This window comes from Sapajus apella, unplaced genomic scaffold, assembly GCF_009761245.1.
Source record: "Sapajus apella isolate SASKATOON/1434 unplaced genomic scaffold, GSC_monkey_1.0 scaffold100, whole genome shotgun sequence".
NCBI classification, from domain to species: Eukaryota; Metazoa; Chordata; class Mammalia; order Primates; family Cebidae; genus Sapajus; species Sapajus apella.
Window position 1 is genome coordinate 186898 of NW_022437040.1, and position 25854 is coordinate 212751.

General features: G+C 42.6%; 2 protein-coding genes across 2 annotated transcripts in view; one reads left to right on the top strand and one right to left on the bottom strand.

The window, feature by feature from the left end:
- Positions 1-12915: 12915 nt before the first annotated feature.
- On the bottom strand, positions 12916-19714 carry LOC116536402. The gene is given in 4 exon segments (XM_032258137.1): positions 12916-13372; positions 18804-19213; positions 19215-19465; positions 19468-19714. Coding segments are annotated over 3 exon segments (795 nt in total). The 5' UTR covers positions 19652-19714; the 3' UTR covers positions 12916-13372; positions 18804-18853.
- Positions 19361-25854, top strand: part of USP6NL (USP6 N-terminal like) — a 166036-nt gene continuing 159542 nt past the window's right edge. Inside the window, exon 1 of the mRNA XM_032258135.1 lies at positions 19361-19540. The gene's annotated coding sequence lies outside the window, so the exon portion shown is untranslated. The remainder of the gene's footprint in view (positions 19541-25854) is intronic.

The following is a 25854-nucleotide window of genomic DNA, read 5'->3' on the forward strand; positions in this document are numbered from 1 at the left end:
GCCTCCCAGGTTCAAGCAATTTTCCTGCCTCAGCCTCTCAGGTAGCTGGGATTACAGATGCCCGCCACCAGGCCCAGCTGATTCTTTGTATTTTTAGTAGACCTGGGGTTTTGCTGTATTGGCCAAGCTAGTCACGAACCCCTGACCTCAGGTGATCCGCCTGCCTCGGCTTCCCAAAGTGCTGGGATTACAGGCGTGAGCCACTGCACCCAGCCAGTGTTTGCAGTTTTAAACAGGTCATGGGTTGGACACCTTTTTGTATGCGTCAGACCTCAGCCTCACCTGTCACTTATTGCAGACATAAGTAAGGCAAACAGTTGACTGACCAGCTGGATGTAGGAGTGAACTGAGAGCTCCCCATGCCTTTCAGCTCTCATCTCGGGGCTTTTCTGGAGATGACAAGGTGTGGAGCACACTTCTCAGTGCTGTCTCCTGTGCAACCCAGGAATGCTGGTCACCTAACACCTCTCTCAGGCTAACCCGTGGCCAGTGTGGGACAGGAGCTGAGGGATACACGCCTCCTCCTCCCTCCTCCCATCTCCCTATACATGGAGGATATTTTGAAAGATTTCTCCATGGGTCCTGTGGGAGCAGTCGCCCTCTTCCTAATGCTGCCTCGCATCCTTGGTGGCCTCTCCCATCTGCCCTGCACTGCGCTCCTTCTCCCTCTTTTCTGATCCCTGTCATGAACTCACACAGAAGCACTTGTCTCAGATTCTGTTTTCTTGGGCACCTAAGCTTAAGACAGTGGGCAGCTAAGAGCTCATGAAGAAGAATACCTTTAAAATGGAGATTTATTGAGCATTTAAAACATTCCAGTGGGACGGGTTCCATTATTATCATCTCTCTCTTCATTGCTAAGGAAGTGAGTTTTGGGGAGATGATATAACTTGCCCAAGACACAGTGTAGAAGGGACAGAACCCGGCGGGTCTGAGTCCTGCTCATTCCCTGAGCCTGTGCTCTCTCAGACGCCATTTTGGAAGTTCCAGTGTCTATCAACTATGGCAACAGAAACTTAAGAAAGGGTTTTTATTATCAGTGTTAGGGTCTTGGTGTTAAGAGAAGACTAACAGCTAGGGACAGGGTGCTGGTGATACTATATTTACTGTGTCAGTCAGAACAGGCTATAGTTTGCTGCTCTAACAAATAGCCACAATGTTTCAGTGTCGAAAATTAAGACTTAGTTCTTGCCATTGCTACATTTCCACTGCCAGAGAATTGGGGGTTTCCGCTTCACATTGTTTTGCAATCCAGGTTGATGGAGCAGCCACTGCCAGGATCATGGCTGATTGTCACGGCAGAGAAAAGAAAAGGTGCTTCTCTGCGCGGTCTCACACCAACAGCTCAGTGCCCTGCCTGCACAGAAGTTACAGACCCACTTTATGCTCCTGACTTGTTAACCTGGATTCCCCCTCCCAACCTAAGGGGGTAAGGAAGCAATCCCACTATCTGTCTGGAAGGCAGAAAGCCAGAAATATCTGTTTAGCAGCACGGATGACTGTCACACCCCCTGGGAAAGCCCCAAGGGGAAATGAAACTCAGGTGTGACAGATGCAAGTTCTCATGGTCAACATCTTGTCCTTGTACAAAAAATCTCTTGGATTTCAGGAGGACAGAGTATCTCTTAGATTGGTGTTTGTTTATACATATATAAAAATGTACTTTTTTTGGGGGGATGGACAGGGTCTCACTCTGTCGTCCAGACTGGAGTGTAGTGGCACTAAGTCAACTGACCACAACCTCTGCCTCCCAGGCGCAAGTGATTCTCCTGGCTCAGTCTCCCAAGTAGCTGGGATTACAGGCTCCCATCACCACACCCAGCTAATTTTTATATTTTTAGTAGAGATGGAGTTTCACCATATTGGGCAGGCTGGTCTTGAACTTCTGACCTTAAGTGATCTGTCTGCCTTTGCCTCCCAAAGTGCTGGGTTTACGGGTTTGAGCTACCAAGTACGGCCATAAGTGTACTGTTTTTTGTTTTTTGGTTTTTTTTTTGATACGGGGTCTCACTCTGTCACCAGAGTGTAGTGATAGTGATGCAATCTCAGCTCACTGCAACCTCTGCCTCCCAGATTCAAATGATTCTCCTACCTCAGCTTCTCAAGTAGCTGAGATTTCAGGCATGTGCCGCCATACCCAGCTAATTTTATATTTTTAGTAGAGATGTGGTTTCTCCATGTTGGTCAGACTGGTCTTGAATTCCCAACCTCAGGTGATCCGCCTGCCTCAGCCTCCCAAAGTGCTGAGATTATAGGCATGAGCCACCGTGCCTGACCCAGAGTTTTTTTAAAATCTTTTTTGAGATGGGGTCTCACTCTGTCGCCCAGACTGGAGTGCAGTGGCACAATCTCGGCTCACCACAACCTCCATCTCTTGAGTTCAGGGGATTCTCGTGCCTCAGCTTCCGGAGTAGCTGGGATTACAGGCTTGCACCACCACACCCAGCTAATATTTGTATTTTTGGTAGAGACTGGGTTTCACCATGTTGGCCAGGCTGATCTCAAACTCCTGGCCTCAAGTAATCCACCTGCCTTGGCCTCCCAGAGTGCTGAGATTACAGGTGTGAGCCACTGTGCCCAGCCTAGACTTTTAACTTTTTTTTAAGGAAGGGTGGCAATAATTCCAAGATTGAAAACGCAGTCTTGAACACCACCTAAATAAATGTTGACATTCTTTTTAATGTCCACATAGTTATGTCTTAATAATAGTTTTATTCATGTATCCCCTGATTACTATAAGACACTCACAGTTTACACATTACCTAAGTTAGAACACAATGTAAAAGATTCGCCACTAGCCATATTCCGTACTATCAAATGCTGGTTTAAGTCTGTCCACCAGTGCAAATTTTGTTATATTTTAGTTCACTGATACCATGAAAATGAAAAGAGCGTTCTTGTATTGACTTGCTTCTTTGCTCTAGATTTTGCAGCATCAGAAAAAGTGAACCCCAAATTTTATTTGTCCAAAAAAAATATATATATTTGCTATTCTCTGAGAAATGCCTTGATACTGGTATGGCACGTGTCTCTGAAATTGGCCATTCTGCAGCTGGACCTTATCCTCCCAGGTTATTGATGATAACATCAAATTGGGATCTTTACTGAAGAGGGTAGAGTATAGCTTTTGCCTTCTTCTTGCCAGCATTGCCTGATACTTTGTTATAGAAGGAAATTAACTTGCCCCTGCAGAGTTTGCTCCTTTCAAAGCTCTGGTAGTTGACCCTCAGTACTTTAAATTTTGTTCCTCTTGTTACTTGGAAGGGAATTATTTCCTAGTTTATCTTAGTATCTCCCAGGTAGCAAAGTTAAACGGATGATATGTTATCACCACAGCTGTCTTTTGTTTTTCCACTTTAAAAGTGCCCCCTTCCCAGTCTTAGGCACTGTGGGTCCTCCAGAAACACCACAAAATTCCGCTATGACCATATAGTATATACCAGTGCTATGAATTACTTTGGGCACTATGCCCATTTTCACAATATTGATTCTTCCTATCCATGAGCATGGAATGTCTTTCCATTTGTTCGTGTCCTCTCTTACTTCCTCGAGCAGTGGTTTGTAGTTCTTGAAGCGGTCCTACAAAAAACTACTTTAATCTCACTCTAAATTCAGTCATTCATTTGTTGTCCGTCAATCATTTGTTGATTACTTACCATGGACTATATTTTGAAGTCCTGAATGGGCAGGTAAATGACACAGGCAGATTTAAATTTTAGGAAAATCGTGCTGTTAATAGTGGAAGCACAGCTATGTATAACCCAGAGGAGCAGATTGGAAAACAGAAAAAATCTATAGCAATCCAAATGTGAAGCAATAAGAGATTAAATTAAAATAGTGGTAGTGAGGCTGATGGGGAGGAAACACATTCAAGAGCTACCTGGGGATGAAACTGACACATGCTTACTTGTTGGATGTGGGCAGAGATGAGAAGGAGGTGCTAGAGGGTGTCCAGGTAGTTATTCATTGGTGCCATTCATTGAGAGAGTGAATACCTTCCTTGAGGAAGGGTGGTGTGTGGTGTTGTTACTGAAGCTACTGCTGAGAAGGATATGATGAATTAATTATGTGAGCCCAGAGGTCAGAGAAAATTTTATTTTATTTGTTTCTTTATTTTTGAGACAGAGTCTCACTCTGTCACCCAGGCTGGAGTGCAGTGGCATGATCTTGGCTCACTGCAACCTTCACCTCCTGCTGGGTTCAAGCGATTCTCCTTCCTCAGCCTCCCAAGTAGCTGGGACTTCAGGCATGCATAACCACAACAGCTAATTTTTGTGTTTTTAGTAGAGAGGGGGTTTCACCATGCTGGCCAGGCTGGTTTTGAACTCCTGACCTCAAGTGATCTGCCTGCCTTAACCTCCCAAAGTGCTGGGATTACAGGTGTGAGCCACTGTGCCCATCCATACAAAATTTTTAATGGACACTTTTTTTTTTTTTTTTTTTTGAGACGGGGTCTTTTGTGCAGGCTGTAGTGTGGTAATGTGATCATGGCTCACTAGAGCCTCTGCCTCCTGGGTCTGAGTGATCCTTTCACCTCAGCCTCCTGAGTAGCTGGGACTATGGGTATGTGCCACCATGCCTGGCTAATTTTTTGTTTTTATTTTTTGTAGAGACCAGGTTTCTCTACATTGCCCAGGCTGGTCTCGAACTCCTGGACTCAAGTGATCCTCCAGCCTCGGCCTCCCAAAGTGCTGGGATTACAGACATGAACCACTGTGCCTGGCCTTTAATTCCATTAAATGGGCTACTCTAATTTAAATTTTACTTTATTGACAGGTAGGTTGCTTCCAATTTTTTATACTGTAAACAAGAATGTGGCAAACAGAGTTACAGATCTTTGGGCTTTTTTGGTGTTTGCTTAGAAAATAATCCTAGAAATTAAATTACCAAATTGAAATATTTACATTATAAAGTGTAATACATATTTCCAAAATTCTCTTTAGTTAAATTCCACCAATTTACACTCCTGCTAGTAATGTAGGCCTGTCTCACCACATTCTAGGTGTTAACTGACCTTTCAAAAAACAACTAATGCACTTTATTTACTTTCTTGTTAAAATGTTATTGTGGTAAGAACTCTTAACATGCTACCTGCCTTCTTGGCAGATGTTTATATGTACGATACAGGCACATGACTAACCAATTTTTAAAATCTTTAACAATATGACAGGTGAATAATTATATTCCACAGGCCTCCACTGAGATTCATTTGATTATTTATGAAGCTGAACAAATGTTTATTATTTGTATTTCTATTTTTCGTGAACTTTCTTGTCAAGAAGTTTGGTGGTTGCTTAGTTTTCTTTTGGAGTTTTTGAAGCAAGACAATGCATTAAGACAGGACAATAACAATTATTACTGTTATTATTATTATTTTCAAGATGGAGTCTTGCTCTGTTGCCTAGGCTGGAGTGCAGTGGTGAGATCTCAGCTCACTGCAACCTTCGCCTTCTGGGTTCAAGCGAGTCTTCTGCCTCAGCCTCCCTAGTAGCTGAGATTACAGGCACCTGCCACCATGCTAAATTTTGTATTTTTAGTAGAGACAGGTTTAACTATATTTGCCAGGCTGGTCTCGAACTCCTGACCTTGTGATCTGCCCCCCTTGGCCTCCCAAAGTGCTAGGATTACAGGCATGAGCCACTGTGCCTGGCCCACTGTTATTATTTAGAGTGAAATTGACTACCCAATGACTGGCTATCAAACCTTCTACATAAGAACCACCTTGGTTCTTGACGAATGTGGCATTAGAGGTGGCTCCTTAGACCTGTCAAATCAGAGTCTACATTAATATAAGCCCTGTGAGGACAGAAACCACATATACATCTGGCTCATCCCTGATACTATAATGTGTAGCACAGTATTGGCACATCTAGGGGCTTAATAAACTAATAAGCTCTCCTTCATTCATTGCTTTATAGAAGTTCTGCCTCAAGTGTAAACCTACCTTCTTATTTCCAGCTTAGCTTAGGCAGTTTCACTTCTCAGACCAATGCAAAGCAGGGTTTGAAGAGAGGATTGTTTTTAAAAGGTATTCTTCTGAGCTCAGGTCATATAGGGAAGAAAGGAGTGACATGTAAAAAAACAAGGAGAGCAGTTCAAGGACCTTCCTAGCTGTTCTGCTCAAGTCCTGCCTCTTGTATGTATTCAACAGAGGTTTGTTGAAAGATGGAGGAAGGGAGAGAGGAAAGAAAGGGAAAGTACATTAGCAGTACGAGTAATTTAACTTAATTATCCCAACCTCTGCTTTGATTTTAACATGACATTATTGAGGTCTAGAATTGAGGTCAAGTCACTTTTTTCTTTGACACAGGGTCTCAGTCTGCCACCTAGGCTGGGATGTAGTGGTGTGATCATAGCTCACTGTAGCCTCAGGCTCCTGAGCTCAAGTGATCCTCCTGCCTCAGCCTCCCCAGTAGCCAGGACTACAAATGTGTACCACCACGCCTGGCTAATTTTTTAAAAGATTGTGTAGAGATGGAGTCTTACTATGTTGTCCAGGCTGGTCTTGAACTCCTGGACTCAAGTGATCCTCTTTCTTGGCCTCCCAAAGTACTGGGTTTACAAGTGTGAGCTACTGCACCCAGCCTTGTCACCCATTTTTAAAATGGGTATGTTGAGCTCCGGGTAAATAAAACTTTTAGGTGAGCTCATTATATCCCTTCATCCAATTAGGAATAAAGCATGACATCTTTGCAGTCAAGTGTCTGCTGGATTCAGAAAACTCAGAACAGGAATGGTTTCTTTTGTCAAGGAATTCAGGGATTGTGAAGTTCTCGAGTCTCCGAACTGCCAGTGGTCAGGTTTGTTTGTAGACAATGATTTGAATGCTTTCAACCTTTGCCTTCCATTAACTGTGAGTGAGCAATTCAGTTTACTTACTGTCTTCTGGCCCAGAATTTAACTAATGCTTTCCAAACGCAGATAAGACATCAGAATCAGATAACAGACGCTATAGCTCTCCTTTGGACTACAGCCCCCATGAGGGCAACAACCTCGCTGTTTCATTCGCCATCAGATCACCAACTGCTGCCAGTACAGTGCCTGGCAGCACACATTAGCTCCTCAATAAATATTTGTTGATTGGATGAGTGAATTTCTATAAGAGAATATAGGTGATCAAATACTAAGACCCACAATTAAACAATTTTTAAAAAAATTCTTCCTTCTCTATAAAGTTTTAATTAGGGATTTTTTTTTTTTTTGAGATGGAGTCTGTCTCTGTTGCCCAGGCTGGAGTGCATGCCATGGCACGATCTTGGCTCACTGCAATCTCTGCCTCTCAGGTTCAAGTGATTCTCCAGCCTCAACCACCCAAGTAGCTGGGGTTACAGGCATGCACCACCATGCCCAGCTAATTTTTGTATCTTTAGTAGAGACGGGGTTTCACCTTATTTGTCAGGATGGTCTTGAAGTCCTAGCCTCAAGTGATCTGCCTGCCTTGGACTCTCAAAGTGCTGGGATTACAGGTGTAAGCCACCGTGCCAGGCTGAATATTTTGTCTGTGAGTAAAGTCATTTCCTTTTTCTTTTTGCTACCTAGTGAACTGTCTGAATTCCTTAGTCAGGCATTTGAAGTCCTCTGTGATAAGCACACAAGGTATTCTCTTAGGATTACTAACTTTCACCTGACTCCAGTGGTCCAGGTAAAATAGGTGATTAGTCCGTTTTTTTTTTTTTTTTTTTTTTTTTTTTGAGACTGAGTCTTGCTCTGTGGCCCAGGCTGGAGTGCAGTGGTGAGATCTCAGCTCACTGCCACCTTTGCTTCCTGGGCTCATGCAATTCTCCTGCCTTAGCCTCCGGAGTACCTGGGACTACAGGTGTGCACCACCATGCCCAGCTAATTTTTTATATTTTTAGTAGAGATGGTTTCACTGTGTTAGCCAAGTTGGTCTCAAGCTCTGACTTTGTGATCTGCCCACCTCAGCCTCCCAAAGTCCTGGGATTACAGGCGTGAGCCACCATGGCCAGCCTACTCTCTATTTTTATAAAACAGGCCTCACATTTCTGCTATTTGATTTCCTCTGACCCAGGTCAAATCCTGTCTTCTCTGTTAGGACTTCTCTGAGATTACCTTGGTGCACATAGTGATGGCTTCCCCAATAGCCTGGTCTCTTTTTCACTTGTCCAGTTTTCCATTTGAGAATGAAAAGAAGCCCAACTCCATTACTGGGATTCAAGGAGGAAGAGAGGGATGAACACAAGCTTACATACTGACCATGGATGTTGATTTCAGGATGGGCATGTGGTTCAGTTGAAACCAGAGCCTGAGTCAGAGACACACCTTTGCTGCAAGTTGCTCACCTTCTCTGGATAAGATGGAGAGGCATGTAGGCCTGGAAATTGTTGGCAGCCATCTTGGGTGGATGGAGCTGACACGATGGAGGCAGAGAAAGAAGCTGGTCTTGTACAGCATCACTGAGTCCCACAAAACCCATCTTCTACTAGGCATCCTTCTACTAGCCAATAAATCCTTGTTTACTCCAGTTTGAGGTTTTTTGTTGTTGTTATTTGCAACTGTTTTGACCCTTTTTTTTTTTTGAGACAGAGTCTCACTCTGTCACCCAGGCTGGAGTGCAGTGGTGTGGTCTTGGCTCATTGCAACCTCTACCTCCTGGGTTCAAGTGAGTCTCCTGTCTCAGCCTCCTTACAAATTGGCAAATGTTGTCTCCTTAACATTTTTTTTTTTTTTTTAGAGATGGAGTTTCACTGGTTGGAGTGCAATGGTGTGATCTTGACTTACTGCAACCTCTGCCTCCCTGGTACAAGCAATTCTCCAGCCTCAGCCTCTCAAGTAGCTGGGATTACAGGTGCACACCATCCTGCCTGGCTAATTTTTTGTATTTTTCTTAGAAACAGGGTTTCACCATGTTAGCCAGGCTGGTTTCAAACTCCTGACTTGAGGAGTGATCTGCCCACCTTGGCTTCCTGAAGTGCTGGGATTACAGGCCTGAGCCATTATGCCTGGCCAACATTTTTTCATAGAACTTACTATAGGCTTCCCATTGGTATACAGGAATAATATCCTAATAAATATACATATGTATTTACATGTTGCTGTAGAATCTAGTACAGTGATTTTTTCCCACAGTCTGGCTAAACAAATTCATTTATTAAAGGAAATAAGTCTTTGAAGGTTAGGTAAATTTCAGTGATTAGAGTTAACCTGGGTCAATAATCTACCTTATTTCTATGGAAATTTTATAGTATGGTTTAAGAATCTTAATATGAGAGCTAAAATCATAAAACTCTTAGAAGAAAACATACAGGTAAATATTCATGACCTTGGATTTTATCATAAATCTTTAGATACGATGCTAAAAGCACACAACAAAAGAAAAAAAATAAATTGGACTTCATCAAAATGGAAACTTTCATACATCAAAGGACATGATCAATAAAGTGAAAAGACAACCTAGAGAATGGGAGAAAATGTTTGCATGTCACGTATCCGACAAGGGTCAGAATATATAAAGAACTTTTACAACTCAACAAAGAAGACAAACAACCCACTTCAAAAACAGGTGAAAGACCTGAATAGACATTTCTCCAAAGAAGAGACTCAAATGGCCAATAAGCACATGAAAAGATGCCCAACATTACTAGTCATTAGATGCAAGCTGGCCAGGTGCAGTGGCTCATACTGGCACTCCCAGCCCTTTGGGAGCCCAAGATGAGCGGATCACGAGGTCAAGAGTTCAAGAGTAGCCTGACTGTTATGGTGAAACCCCATCTCTACTAAAAATACAAAAATTAGCTGGGTGTGGTAGCACGTGCCTATAATCCCAGCTACTCGGGAGGCTGAGGCAGGAGAATCGCTTGAACCTAGGAGGCACAGAGGTTGCGATGAGCTGAGATCACATCGCTGCACTCCAACCTGGGTGACAGAGTGAGACTCCATCTCAAAAAAAAAAAGAAAAAAAAAAGCACCCGCAAGGTACTTCACACTCACAAGAATGGATATAATCACAAAAACAGAAAATAACAAGTGGTGGAAGGGAGGTGGAGAAATTGGAACACTTATGCACTGTTGGTGGGAATGTAAAATGGCAGAGCCACTGTGGAAACAGTTTGGCGTTTCCCCCACAAGTTAGATATAGAATTACCATATGATCCTGCATTTCCACTCTTCAGCATATACCCAAAATGACTAGAAAACAGGCCCTAAAAAAAAAAAAATTCATGTACACTCATGTTCACAGCAGCACTATTCACAGTAACCAAAGGGTGGAACCTCAAATGCCCATCGAGAAAAGAATAAACAATTGTGCTGTGTAGAAACAATGGAATATTATTCGGTCATGAAAAGAAATGAAGCATGGATACAAGCTGTCATATGCATGAGCCTCAGAAATGTTATGCTCAGTGAACAAAGACAGACACAAAAGGTCACATATTGTATGATTCCATTTATATGAAATATTCAGGGTAAATCCAAAGAGACAGAAAGCAGTTTGAAGGTTGCCAGGAACTGGAAGATGAAAAATGGAGAAAAACTGCTTAATGGCTATGCGGTTTCCTTTTGGGGCTATGAAAATATTCTGGAACTAGATAGAGGTGGTGGTTGTACAACACTATGAATATACTAAATGCCGCTGAATGATTCACTTGAAAAACAGTTGATTTTATTTTATGTGAATATCACCTTAATAACAGCAACAAAATCTTATATGAATGAGTCATCAGCGGCAAGACATACTGACATACTTTCAATGCTCAGCTATCAAATAGTTTCAACAACAAAAATGAATAAATACTCTGATTCTCAGTTAAACTGTCAAAATTAAGATGGCAGAAAGCAATGTTACCCAAAGCCTATGATGTGTTTTACTGATGGTAGATAAGATGGCAAAGGCTTTAAATAACCTTGCCTCACATAGGGAGAAATTTAATTTTTCAGAGATTTTATTCACCCTTTAGTTCTTATGAATATAACAGTGAGTCTCAATTTGCAGTTAGGATGTTTGCTGTTGGTACAAGTGACATCTCTAACACATGCTCATCATACCTTTGAAGAAAGAGGAGCAGGCTTCAGGCTCAGAGCCCTTTGCTAACTGGTTTTAATATCACTGGTTTTCTGTGTGTTCATTTTTACTTTTCCATTTATGTAGCAAAATAGTTTTGAGATCTGCATTATGCTTTATGATGCAAAATTTCCTCTTTACATTTATTTACATAGAAATGTGAGTCCACTTAAAGAAAAACAGTAGGCTGGATGCAGTGGCTCACGCCTGTAGCCCCAGCACTTTGGGAGGCTGAGGTAGGTGGATCATGAGGTCAGGAGTTCAAGACCAGCCCCGCCAACATGGTGAAACCCCATTTCTATTAAAGATAGAAAAAATTAGCTGGGTGTGATGGCACGTGCCTGTAATCCCAGCTATTCGGGAGGCTGAGGCAGGAGGATTGCTTGGACCTGGGAGGCAGAGGTTGCAGTGAGCCAAGATTGTGTCCTTGTACTCCAGGCTGGGTGAGACTCCATCTCAAAAAAAAAAAAGAAAAATAATAAACAATAATATCAATAAATGGTTATGAAGATTTGGGGGGAAGTGGAACTTGGATGATTAAATAGGACACACTGACATAAAAAAGGTACACCCTAGATTTGAGATATGAGGTTCTAAGTCTCTTGCCAGCCTTGCAACTTTGAGCTACAGGTCCTGCCTACCTCACAGAGCTTTTATGGAAAGTGCTGTACAGGTGTAAATTTCTATTATTAGTAAATGACTATTTGTTTAGGGTGTTATGTGTTTCACAAAGTCTGGGAGCCCTGGTGCTGTATTTCCCAGAGTCTCTAGCCAGCACAGTTCTGATAAGGTTTAGGTTGAGCCAGTGAGGAGCACTCAAGGATTTGGAAGACACAGGAGCATTTCATTCTTCAGCAACAGTGGCATCTGACACAAGGGGTTTGACAAATATAAACCTTTTTTTTTTTTTTTTTAAGATGGAATCTCCCTCTGTTGCCTGTGCTGGAGTGCAGTGGTGCAATCTTGGCTCACTGCAACCTTTGCCTCCCAGTTTCAAGCGATTCTCCTGCCGCAGCCTCCCAAGTAGCTGGGACTACAGGTGCACGCTGCCACACCTGGCTAATTTTTTGTATTTTAGTAGAAATTGGGTTTCACTGTATTGCTCAGGCTGGTCTCGAACTCATGAGCTCAGGTAATCCACCCGCCTTGGCCTCCCGAAGTGCTGGGATTACAGGCATAAGCCACCGCACCCAGCTGACAAATTTAAACTTTTGCAGTGAAGCTAGATCTCAAAGACCATCCCTGGCAGTCCCCAGCTTTTGAGCTGTAAGGAGAGCAGCTGTGACATAGACAGTGATTACCTGTCATTTATTGCAATTTCTGATCTCTGGGTACAGCACCTTCCTGACACTGGGTTCACAGGTGATGTGGAATAACTCGAAATTAGTGGTGCTACCTTCTCAACTTTTACCCATTCACTCCTTCCAAAGACTTTGTATGCACCTGATTCCCTATACTGAATCTCTTCCTGATGGTGATACTTTGAGTAGTTTCTTTTTACCTGGCTGAACTCTCATTGAGATATTATTTGTTTCATTGAATTTATTAAAAAACTAAAATTTGTCCTAGGTGCACTGGCTCATTCTGGTAATCCTAGCACTTTGGGAGGCTAAAATGGGAGGACAGCTTGAGGCCAGGAGTTTGAGTCCAGTCTGAGCAACAAAGCAAGAACTGATTTCTACAAAAATAATTTTAAAGAATAGCCAGGCATGGTGGCACACACCTGTACCCCTAGCTGTGGCAGGAGGATTGTTTGAGCCCAGGAGTTTGAAGTAACAGTGAACTGTGATTTTTCAGTGCACTTCAGTTGGAGCAACAAAGTGAGACTGTGTCTCTAAAAGCAAAAACAAAAACACAAATACCTGACATTTTAATAATAATAATAATAATAATACAATAATAGTTAATGTTTGTTGAGTGTTTACTAACTACTAGTTATTGTGCTAATCATTTTACGTGCATGATCTCATTTGGTTCTCATAAGAACCCTATGAGGTCGTTTCTTTTACTCTCTGTATTTTGCTGAAAAATAAACTGAGGCAGGGGGTTTTGCAACCAATCCAAGTGTTAGAGCTGGCAAATAGCAGATCCAGGATTTGAACTCAGGTGGTCTAACTCCAGAGAGTGTTCAATTACATCTATTGTAGAGTAATACAATAAAGTTTGCTGTGCAATAAAGTTCACTTTAGGTCTTCTTCAGAAGATAGAGTCTTCTTTAGGTCTGAAACCAGAAATATCTCAGATATCAGAAGTTTTGATTTTTAGAAGGGTGATACAGCTTACGTACTGTGTACTATTTATTGGTGTCATAAGTGGGATCTGTGCCAGCACCTTGTCATGAAACAAAGACTTCTGCAACAAAAATGAGTGTTCATATTAAGTAATATAAAGACCCTAAATAACCAAAGGAAAGTTCAGTTGGTTTTCAGAGCTTTGTAGATGAGGAATTGTGGACCTGTAATTTTCATGAGGTATAAACAAGCAGAAAAGAGAAGCTAAGCAGGTACATATACATATGCATAGGCACACACACACACACACACACACACATATTCTTATCTGTTGTCTCATTTTCATTGATTCTTTACCCTTGCTACTTGTGACCACCACTTCTTTCTCCTTTTTAGTCAAAGTATGTGGGCAAGGACTTATTTCATATCTAAGTCAAATGCAATTGCAATTATATTTATAGATTCCAAGAGATGGAAGTCATTATGTTGTTTCACAAAGTATTGAAGCCCCCGTCAAAGAAAAGGCTCAGACAAAAGTAGCAATTTAGTGGGAAAAAAAGCCCTTGAATGCCTTAGGATCTGCTACAATTCACTCTATTCTTCTATAACTTGACATTTTTATACAGCACTTCTGTTAATTTTGATGAAATTCTTTATTAAATTTTAGCTAAAACATGCTAAAGGCCCTAGCATTGTATTTTTAATCAATGCATTCCAGTTGTCTGTAGATGTGTAACAAACCACCCTAAGCTCTAAAGCATAACACAGCAATTTGCTATGACTTTCATGGTTCTATGGGATTGAATGAGCTCACCTGAGATATCCTCACTTGGGATTTCTTGTGGGGTCACACAGCTGGGGCTTGAGGCATCTGAAGACTTAACTGTGCTGGACATTCAGGATGCCCAATAGCAGTGAATGCTGGCTGTTGGCTGAGGACTCAGCTGAGGTTGTCATCCAGACCAGCTACCTGTGGCCTCTCCATGTGACTTAGGCTTTTTTCAAGATGGCACCTGAGTTCCTGGAGGGAGTGTGCCAAGTATTTCAGAGGCCCAGGTGGAAGCTGCAAAACTTAGAATCTAGCCTTAGAAATCACTCAGCATCACCTCCTCCAGAGTCTTGTGAAAAGCGAGTCACAGAGCCGGCCCAGACTCAAGAGGAGGATGATGTAAAAGGGTGTGAACATTGGAAGGCACAGTTCACTGGGAGGCCATCTGTGAAAACAGTTGCCACACAATTTATAAAGACATATGAAAACAGGGGTTTAAAGGTTAATTCAAAGGTCATATATACAGAAGTAAGAGTTTTATTCTTCTAAAACAGAGACAAAAATGCCACAAAATTATACTTCATTTGTTCAATATCTTAAAATACTTCTTAGTATAACTCTGCTTGGTGAGACTTAACAAAAAATAAATAAATGGCATGGCGTCTAAGAGGTGGCCAAATGGATGCCTGCAGAATGGCAACTGTAAGTTGAGCAGGCAGAAGAAATTTTCTAAAGCTGTAAAAACATATTGAGACACTTTTCAAATGATACAACATCATTATAGATTTCTGGCAAACCATGATGACTATTTTGATATGTAATCAGGAACAGGGTGTCTTGTGAGCAAAAGAGCAGAGGATATCATGAGATGCAGTTTTTATAGTTGAAAAGCAGTCATTCCTAATTTTTTTTTTTTTTTTTTTTTTTTTGAGATGGAGTCTCTCTCTGTCGCCCAGGTTGGAGTGCAGTGGCGCGATCTAGGCTCACTGCAACCTCCACCTCCCTGGTTCAAGCAATTCCCCTGCCTCAGTCTCCCAAGTAGCTGGGATTACAGGTGCATGCCACCATGCCCGGCTAATTTTTTTGTATATTTAGTAGAGACGGGGTTTCAACATGTTGGCCAGACTGGTCTTGAATTCCTGACCTGCCCACCTCGGCTTCCCAAAGTGCTGGGATTACAGGCGTGAACTGCCGCACCCGGTCCTAATTTTTCTTTCTTTTTTTTGAGTCACAGACCCCTTTGAGCATACAAAAAAAAGTTAGGAACTTTCTGCCCAGAAAGCATACATGTTTTGCATATTTTTGTTCTTTTTTTCTTTCAATCATGCCCCTCTCCCTCCTTCCTTCCTTCTCTCCCTCCCTCTCACCTTCCTTCCTTTCATTCTTTTGACAAATATTTATAGGGAGCTAATTCTGTGTTAGGTACTGATCTGGAGCAAGGAATAGAGAAGGGCAGAAGACAGATAAGTTCCCCAGTCTCCTGGCATGTACATTCTGAAGATAGGGAGTCAGAAAGAAACGCAGTACACCAGTAAGTAAGACAGCCTCAGGGCTACAAGTAACAAACTGTGTTACTTACCATATTATGGGGTCACGGCCCTTCCATGGGCTACTCTTCCTCACACTGCAATTGATAACTTATCTTTTAAACTATAGGCTTTGGGCCAGGTGTGCTGGTTCACACCTATAATCCCAGCACTTTGGGAGGCCGAGGTGGATGGATTACCTGAGGTTAGGAGTTCCAGACCAGCCTGGCCAGCATGGTGAAATCCTGTCTCTACTAAAAACACAAAATATTAGTCAGGCATGATGGCACATGCCTGTAGTCTCAGCTATTTGGGAGGCTGAGGCAGGAGAATCACTTGAACCCAGGAGGTGGAGGTCGCAGTGAGCCCACATCGTGCCACTGCACTCCAGCCTGGGCGACAGAGTGAGACTCCATCTAAAAAAACCAAAGATAAAACAAAACAAAAAAGCTTTGTGTATGAGCAGTGTGAATGTGGCTGTTGGTTACCCATTGCTTTTTCATTTATACACAGATGCTGATCTTTTTTTCATCCATAAAGAATAATTACAGCAGTTTCATTGGAGTGACTTTTCTAATCAATAGAAGAGCACTGGCTTCTCATGAGATTTCAGAAATTACCATGGCTGGTGAGCATGAATATGAGCATTGCAGTGCTTTCCACATCCTTATTAAAAAAAAAAAAAATCTTCCCTTAGGGAACTATCTGCTTACCTCTCTTAAAAAAATTAAATGGATCAAATGGCCATGGATTCATATTTCAAAGTCTCAATTTACGGGAGACTCGAAGAACTGACCCTTTCATCCATATTTTGCAGATGACAGTGAAGGATAATTTGCTTTGGAGAATTTTTTCCTCCATGTTCTGTGTTCTTATGTCCTCACCACAAATTATACTTCTGGCCGTAGTTATTATAGGCTCCTGGGGGGGATTTAAACCTGTACTTTTACCACTGGCAACATTTTAAATATTGTCATTAGCATAACACATAACTTTTGCAAAGTTGAAATGGAAATATTCAACTCTCTTATTCCATGATGATGTACGAGAGGTGGTCCTCAACTTTGATATTTGTGAAATGTTTTAAATGGTAACACAAATCGTTAGACCATACTTCTTTTTACTTTTTGGTATGTTCCTGCTATAGAGCTTTCACCCTCTCTTCATTTGAAGGGTATTTTAATATGTGGCATGTCATGTTAGAGTGAATGCAATCACAGAGTGAATATAATTAAGCTGTGATTGTTTAGAGCAGGGATTGACAAAGTACAGGTGAGATGACATGGTTGACATTTTGACTTGGGGAAAAAAATTGGGGGATTTCTGAACTGTAATAACGCCGTAGAGTCAGAGTGTTATTATGAAAGGATACAGTTGAGACAAGGATGCTCATAATCAAGTCCAAAACAGTGTTTTTAAAATTAACCAGATAATTTATGGAAAAAACATATCTGAAATTTCCAGTTTATCTTGCCAAGTAAGCCCAGAGACAGGGTTGTCCATCCAAAAATCTCATTAACTCATTAACTAGTGACTTGGGGTTCTTATCCATGGTGTTTGCAGTTGTGTCCCTTGAACAACGTCTTTTTATTTTTATTTTTTATTTTTGAGACAGGTTCTCTGTTGCTCGGTCTGGAGTGCAAGGGTACAATCTCAGCTCACTGCAGCCTCCACCTCCTGGGTTCAAGTGATTCTCCCATCTTAGCCTCCTGAGTAGCTAGGACTACACCACCACGCCCAGCTAATTTTTGTATTTCTTGGTAGAGATGGGATTTTGCCATGTTGGCCAGGCTGTTCTCAAACAACTCCTGATCTCAAGTGATCTGTCCACCCTGGCCTCCCAAGACTGATGTCTCTTGAGCATCTCTGTGGTTCCAAGGTCTCCTTAAGTGTTGGGAGACCACCGTCATAGCAATTTAATTCAGTAAGCATTTACTGAGGACTTTTTACATGGAAAGCAGTCTGCTGGATCCCGCAGGAGCTACAGAGTTTTGAGTGAGGGCTCTTGCCCGTCAGGAATTGAGAATAGCACAAACTGGGTGATTTCTAACCTGGGAATCCTGTAACTTTTGGAGAAGTATTTGGTTGTTGAAAAGATTTCCTATTTCTTTCTAACTCTAGTGTGCTTTTAGCCCCTCAATTCATATATTAAATGAGTTATGCCATTTTTGTATCAGGCATAAAAACTAATACTAGTCTTTACAAACCCAGTTTAAACGAATGAAAGAAGCCCCAAAGGGAAGTAGACACTTGTATTTTCTTTACAGTGTATACACAGTCATGTGCCACATAACATTGTTTTGGTCAATGATGGACTGCATATACATTGGTTGTCCTTAAGGTTATAATGGAGCTGAGAAATTCCTGTGGCCTAGTGATGTCATAGCCATGGTAACATAGCCCAATGTGTTACCTTGTCTATGTTGAAATACACAAATTCTTCCCATGGTGTTGCACTTGCCTACAGTGTTCAGTATAGTCACATGCTGAACAGGTTTGTAGCCTAGGAACAGTAAGTCATACCTTATAGACTAGCAGTGTAGGAGGCTCTACCATCTAGGTTTGTGTAAATATACTCTATGATGTTTGCACAATGACGAAACTGCCTAAGGAAGAATTTCTCAGACTGCCCTGTCGTTAAGATTACAATACTTGAGAGCTAGAAAGAGGCTTGGAGACCAACTAAAACCTATTTGGAGTCACAGTTCTTAAAGCTTGGGTACTAGCGAAAGGCCTGTGACCCTGCCTCCTCCTTCCACCCCTACTGTGAGATATTGGGCACAGCATTCAGTTTCTTCGTGTCAGTTTTCACTAGCTGGAAAAGAGAGAATAAAGCCACGGTGCAGGATTGCCAGCTTCAGTAATTCTAGTTCCTGGACTCAAGGACAGGAAGCCTTTTAGTTACTTGCACACCCTAACTTTTCTAGCTTCTATTGAATAAATCATTTAACTGTCAGCTAATTTCAGTTTTGGGAAGTTGACATCATTCATCTTTTTATGGCACCCCTTAATGGGAGGCTTTGGAGATTAAAACTCTTGACAATTTCCACGATGTAAAAAAGGAAAGCTGACCTACAGAAAGATGGGACAGTGATGAACATTTGAGAAGCTTGAAGCAGCAATGGGATCTACACAGTAGCCTACTTAAAGTAGTGCTGATGTGAACACTTAGCCTAAGTCCCTGAAAAAATGACAGCAATGTGACCTGTGTCAGTAGCAATGGCATTTTATTGAGCAGATGCTTGCTTTGCACTTACTACCAAGCACTCGTTTGTTCCAGGACAGCCCCATGAGGCAGGTCCTATTGTCATCCCAGTTTACAGATGAAGAAACTGAGGCACAGAGCAAAGCTTCCAAGGTCTGACACTTGGTAAGCAGTTGAGTCAGAAAGGAAGAAAAAAGCCAGGCTGGCTTGGGAGACCATGCTCTCGCCCCGTACTCTGCTGACTTCCCCATGTCTCTTCCATCCTCTGATCTGCCGGCTGGACACGCCAGTGCCACTCGTTTGCGTGCCTCGAAGCCCTGCTCTGGGTCCTGGGCCTCCCGCGCATGCTTCCCGCCGAGGGGTTCCAAGCACCTGCAGTCCTGGACGCGCGTTTCCAAGGCGGGCGGGAGCGCGCACGGCGGGAGCGCGGGAGCGGCGCGCACGTGCCGCCGGGAAGGGGCCGCCCGGGGCCGCGCCAAGATGGCGGCGGCTGCGGCCGCTGCGGCGTCGTTTGGCGGCGGCCGGTGAGGCGGGCGGGGCCGGCGGCGCGGAGGCGGGGTCCCGGGCGAGCCGCCCTGGGAGGCGGGGGCCGTTTCCATAGCGGCGGCAGGAGGTGTCGCGCCGGGGAACTTCCTGGTTCCCGGGCTCGGCTTCGCCGGGATCCTCTTGGAAGGGAAACAATGGGGCGGAGGGGACTGCGGTAGCCGCCGCCGCGCCGGACCTGCTCGGCCGCCCGGGACCGCCCGCTCTGCGCGCCGCCCCCAGCTTCGCAGACGGGACCTTCCTGAGGTAACTTCCATTTCTCAGCTCCCGCCGCGAGGGGCCGGTGGCGGCGGGCTCCCCGTGCGTCCTCCCCGGGCTGGGACTCGGAGTTGGCCCTGGGGAGCCGGACGCCGCCATTCCCGGCCCCGGGAGGAGGGGACGCGGCTGCGGCTCGCGGCTCGGCCCGGGGGGGCGGCTCGAGCACCGTGCGGGGCCCGCCCCTGTGTCCCCGAGCCTGGAGCTTGGGGTCCGCGGGGCGATGGGCGGGCGGGGGGCGCCGCGCGGGGTGCGGGGAGGTCGGGGGGGTGGAACCCGGTGCCGGCCTCCCGGAGCGAGCCGCGGTCCCGGCCAGGCGCGTCTCCCGAGCCCCAGTGGGCAGGACCCAGGCAAACTTCGTGCCTTTAAATGACTGCCTTGATGCCGCGGAACTTTGTTTCGACCAGGCGAGGGGAGGATGGGGCGAATGAGGGATTTGCAAGTCTTGGAAATCCGTACGCCTTTGCAAAGTTTGCAAAATAGTTTGGCGCTCACAACCCTAAGCTGGTGCGGCATTTGTAATGCGTGAGAACGGTTCCTCGCAGGTGTTTTACTGCCAGAAAGTGCGGGAAGTGTATGAATCCATGGGTGCACATTTCTGCAATTTGAAAATGTTGTCTCTCCCCACCCCCCTCCGTTATCTCTTTCTTTCCCAACATTTAATTGGCGGATAGATGCTTTTTAGACAGTAGACTTCAGCATGCTTCTTTTGACTGGGAAGGCTTGTTGAATTGGGGCAATACCCAGTCTTTGGAAATAATGCGAGACAAATGGGGGGGGGGAAGTGAGGACGGCGTCTTTAGCATGTTGCTTGTTGCAGGAAAATGGTTTCAATCCTATATTAATCCTTTTATAAAAATAATTACCTCTGTGAGGTAGGTATTTCATATTTCGTAGCTCAGGAAAGTTATGCAGTACTTTAGAGATCACCCTGGCCAACTCCCTCCTGTATGGAGTCTCTGGGAAGTTCCTTCAGGGGGAAGTCAGTGTTCTTTTTTCTTTCCTGAAGTCATCTTAATAAGAATAAATTAGTAGCAAGTGAACAGTGGTTTATTTGCTTTTATTTCTGATTCAGTCAGACCCTAAAGTTAACAAAAATATTTCCTGGTTTGCCATTCTTTTATAGTAACATTTGTAAACATGGTATAGTTCGTTACTTAAAATGGATGTTGATGCCATGTTGTATTCTACATAGACAATTAAAATATGTCCAAATAGAAAAAAAAATTATATTAATGAAAGTATGAGTTAACTTTTAAAGGACGAAATCCTAATTGCAAGTACAGGCATCCTTAGTTAACAGAAATTCCTTTGCTCATTATATATTTAAAGAATTAATGAGTTGTTACAAAGGCAATCAAAGAAACATGTGCCAAACATTAAGAATATGGGCACTGAGCCTCAGTTTTGGTGCCTACTTAGTTTTTAGCTATGCAGTCAGACTCTCTGTTTTACTTGTTTCTGGTAAGACTAGTCCACTACCAGTTTTAATAATGTTTTGACATCCGAATAGCTCCTCTTGGGGACTGACTTTGACTTTGGTTAAACAAGCCAGTAGGTAGAAAAGTAGAAGCGTCAGATTTGGCACTATCTGGTGTTTTTTTTTTTTTTTTTTTTTTTTGGGACAGAGTTTCGCCTTTGTTGCCCAGCCTGGAGTGCAGTGGCATGATCTTGGCTCATGGCAACCTCCGCCTCTCAAGTTCAAGCAATTGTACTGCCTCAGCCTCCTGAGTAGCTGGGATTACAGGCACATGCCACCATGCCTGGCTAATGTTATATTTTTAGTAGAGGCGTGGTTTCTCCATGTTGATCAGGCTGGTCTTGGACTCCCAACCTCAGGTGATCCGCCCACCTCGGCCTCCCAGTGTTGAGTTTACTCATGTGAGCCACCGCGGCCGGCCGCTGGCGCTATTAATTGACTGATCATTCTCTAGTATTACAGGGAACGAAGAGGACTACCCATCCCAGCAGATCCAGCCTGAGTCTTCAATGCCAAGCAAGGGTTGTCTTGGTCCATCTTTGCCACCATGTGCACATCTGTGCCAAGTTCCTATTACATTTTGTAGCCAGCTAAGATGGATGAAAAAGAGGCCAATGAGTTCAAGCTAGTAGCAAATTGAAAACAAACAAAATTACTCTGATTAGAAAGTGTGTAGTAGAATAGGAGAGCTGTATGAGGACTGCTACTTCAGGTAGAGAGACAGACAAGTAATTGAAGTTCTGGTTTATGTTCACAGTTTCACTGTAACCATTCTTATTTTGTAACTAGTGCAGTGCAGACCTCTAATTACCAGAAAGCTATAGTTTGTTCCTTCACTGTGATTTTTTAAAAGCATAGTCCATGGGTTGCAGTGGGTCATGCTGTAGTCCCAGCACTTTGGGAGGCTGAAGTGGCTGGATCATTTGAGATCAGGAGTTCAAGACCAGCCTGGCCAGTATGCTGAAACCCTTGTCTCTACTAAAAATACAAAAATTGGCCGAGTGGTAGTGGCACAGTGGGAGGCTGAGGCAGCAGAATTGCTTGAGCCTGGGAGGCGAAGGTTGCAATGAGTGGAGATCGCCCACTGCGCTCCAGCCTGGGCAGCAGAGTGAGACTCTGTCTCAAGGAAAAGAAAAAAAAAAAAAAAGAAAAGCATAGTCCATAGTCAGGTATGATTTTATTATATTGAGAGACTAATTTTTTTCCCTTGAAAAGGTGACTTCTGTGTTTACTGTGGAAGTCTCTATAAGAATAATAATTGGAAAGGAGTCCGACTTGTAGCACATGTCCATATGGTACATGAGATGATCGCATGGGAATTGGAACCACAGAGGCTTGGATTCTCAGCTGGTCTATGCCAGTTTCAGGTTGTTTCACCTCATGCAAATGACTCAACTTTTAAAAGCCAACTTCTTTGTAAAATTGGGGAGGATTGTAAATTCACATGTGTTTATTCAACCATTATTTCTTCAGTGCCTTTTGTGTACCCCAGGATTTAGTTTTCAACAACATGTGGGATGAGTCCTTTGATGTGAAGTACAGGGAGCTATGAAACCCATACCTAGGGAACCTAACTTGTTTTGGGGGAGTTGGAGCAAGTTCTGTGAGGAAGCGACCTGTAAGACCTGAAGGATGAGGAGATAGCTGTTTGAAAACAAGAGGCAGATGGGTGGGAAACTTTCAGGGGGCAAGAAGAGCTTGTTCACAGTTGCTGAAGAGATTATTGGGAAGGTTAAATAAGATGCTTCTGCATGAGTTCCCCCCTTGGCCCATGAACAGTCACTGTTGGTTATGTAGAGAAGTCTCCTGGCACTGTTCTCGGATCATCTGAATTAAGCAGTTCAGCTTTGTTCCATAGCCATTAGAGAAGGGGAGTCATTCTACTGGTCTGTATCCACACCAGACCTGGAAGTGATGCTTGACACACTTTGTTGTCCACTTTGATAACTCTGTATTGGATTAGTTGTTAGTTTCAATAGCTGTAAGACTGGGATTAAATGTTAAATGAAATAGTCTTTGATTTACTTACAGAGACGCTTTGTAATATCGTGATAGTCTCGGTTTCATTTGACTACATTTTCTCTTTGAGGAGCTTGGACCGCCTCTCACAAAACTGTAGTAGCAATCCACCATGAAATAAAAATCTGCCATAAGGGGCAGGTAGTTTTCATTGCCTACAGAAGGATCAAGAGTTACTCTGGAGTTTCATGTCTTGTTTTCTTAAGTGTTCTTAGCTCTAAAGAGATTATTTAGTTATTCTGTGATGGAGGTACACATTGCACTTGTGTCTTGCTGACATTCATATGAGTGTAGAAAAAGTTACAGTTTTATCCTAGAATTTTCCTTTTGTTGAGTCAGCTAGTGAATTAGGAATTTAAACTAACATTTTAAATGAAATAAATGAAAGAATTTATTTTTTTAACCTTCTTAATATATTGGTTTTTATTTTTAACCTTCTTAATGTGTTAGTTTTGCTGTTAGTAATGTAACGTAGATCAGTGATGGCAAATTATTATTATTTCCTTTTCCTGAGACAGGGTTTCGCTCTGTCACCCAGGCTGGAGTGCAGTAGAGCAGCAGTCTCAACCCACTGCAACCTCTGCCTTCCAGGCTCAAGTGATTCTCCCACTTCAGCCTTCCAAGTAACTGGGACTGCAGCATGTGCCACCATGCCCAGCTAGTTTTTGTGTTTTTTTGGTAGAGATGAAGTTTTGCCGTGTTGCCCAGGCTGGTCTTGAAGTCCAAGGCTTAAGCGACCTTCCTGCCTCAGCCTCCCAAAGTGCTGGGATTATACTTGTGAGCCACTCCCCTGGCTAATATTTTATTATGGAATTAATGCAGTATTTATCAGTCATTTAGCTCTCTGGGTTTTTTGTTCTTGTTTCTTTTGTTTGGTTTTTGGATATTTAATGTCCATTGGCGTATCTGTGGTAAGATTAGGTAAGGTAAAATAAGATTTTGAAGTCAGTCACAATGGAAAAAGAATTGAATAGATGTGCAAGCTAAAATTTATGAAGATTAGGTATATATGTATGAGCTAGATGTTTTTTGTGTATTTACCTGTTGCCCATATTATGAAAATTAGCTGAGCATGATGGTGTGTGCCTGTGGTCCCAGCTACTCAGGAGGCTGAGGCACAAGAATCACTTTAACCTGGGAGGTGGAGGTTGCAGTGAGCCAGGATTATGCCACTACACTCTAGTCTGGGCGACAGATCAAGACTGTTTAAAAAATAATAATAATAATTTCAAAATTGATTTGTCTTCACCTTTTCTATGTTCATTTTAAATTTTTTTAGCTGTATTTTGAACTGATTAAATTTTTTTTTGTTTTCTCTTTTTTTAGCTTGAGACTATATATTATTGTACTGTTCCTTTAGTGCTTACTTACATTTTAATATATATTCTTGATTTATTGCAGTGTATGTAGTATCGAGACTTTCACTCTTTTTCTAGATAATGCAGTAAATAATGCAAGGCCTTTAAAAACATTTACATTCAGTTTCCTTTCTTATTTCATTATGGCCATGTTTTAAGATGCGTGCGTATTTTAAAACCCACAGTTGTATTTCTGATGTTTTATGCTGTTGTCATTTAATTAGACTTACTGCATTTCATTTTCCTCATTCTTTCTTACATTGTCTGACTTTCCATCTGGAATAATTATCCTTCTGCCTAAAGATACCATTTAGTATTTCTTCACAGTGGATCTAGTATTGACGAGTTTTCTAACTTTTTGTTTGTTTGAGAATATCTTTATTTCACCTACATTATTGAGAGATATATTTTGCTGGATGTAGAATTCTAGATAAGTTTTCTGGAGAAATTCTTTAATATTTTGGCTTGTTTCTATTCAGAAGTCAGCTGCAGTTTATTCCCTCTTTGTTGATAATTTGTTTCTTCCTCAGGCTGTTTTTATGGTTTTCATTTTGTCTTTGGCTTTTTGATGATTTTTCTGTCTCTCTATTTCCCTCCTTCTCTCCTTCTTGTACCTGTTCTTGTTTGGGCTATATAGGGCATTTTGATACTGTGACTTGATGTTTTTAGTCAGTTTTGCAAGTTCTCACCCACTGTCTCCTCAGATACTGCGTTTCCCCGTTCTCTTGCTTAATCTTTTTGGGAACTCAGTTATATAATGTTAGATTTTCTCCCTGAATCCTCTTGTGTGTATTTTGCCTCTCCGGTGTTTTGTTTTTTTTTTTCCCCAACTTTTCGTATCTTTTCTGTTGTGAATATTTTCTTTAGGCTACCTTCTAGAACTAAGTCATCATCTCTAATCTGCTCTCAAATGTATTCCCTGGGTTTTAGATTTTGGTTATGAGATTTTTCATTTTTAGGCTTTCAGTGTAGTTATTTTTCAGATACGCTTTGCCACTCTTCTGGTTTCTGGTTCCATGTCAAAAGTTTTAGATTCTGCATATATTTCTTTGGATACAGTAAGCATAGTAGGTACACCCCAGAGTGCTACATCATTTCATCTCCTTGTGTGCCTGCTTATCTTTGATTGCATGGTGGTCATTATGTTTGAAAAAGTGTTTCTAGAAGTCATTATACATTAGGTAAGGATTTTTTTCAATGCTTTTGGCAGACACTTGGGATCACTTTTATTCAGATAAAAAGTTGAGAGTCTATGCAAGAATTGGTTTAGTTTACTTCTAATCTTTCTTTCTCATGGGATTCAGTTTTTTGAGGTATTATTTTAAAGCAGAAAGGGCTCCCTTGGTGGATCTTGTACTCTGACATTTTGTTCCCCTAGCCTTCAAGGCTCCCAAAGTGCAGTTTAGACTCTTAGGCCCCTCCTTCATTAGGCAAAGATTAACCTAAAG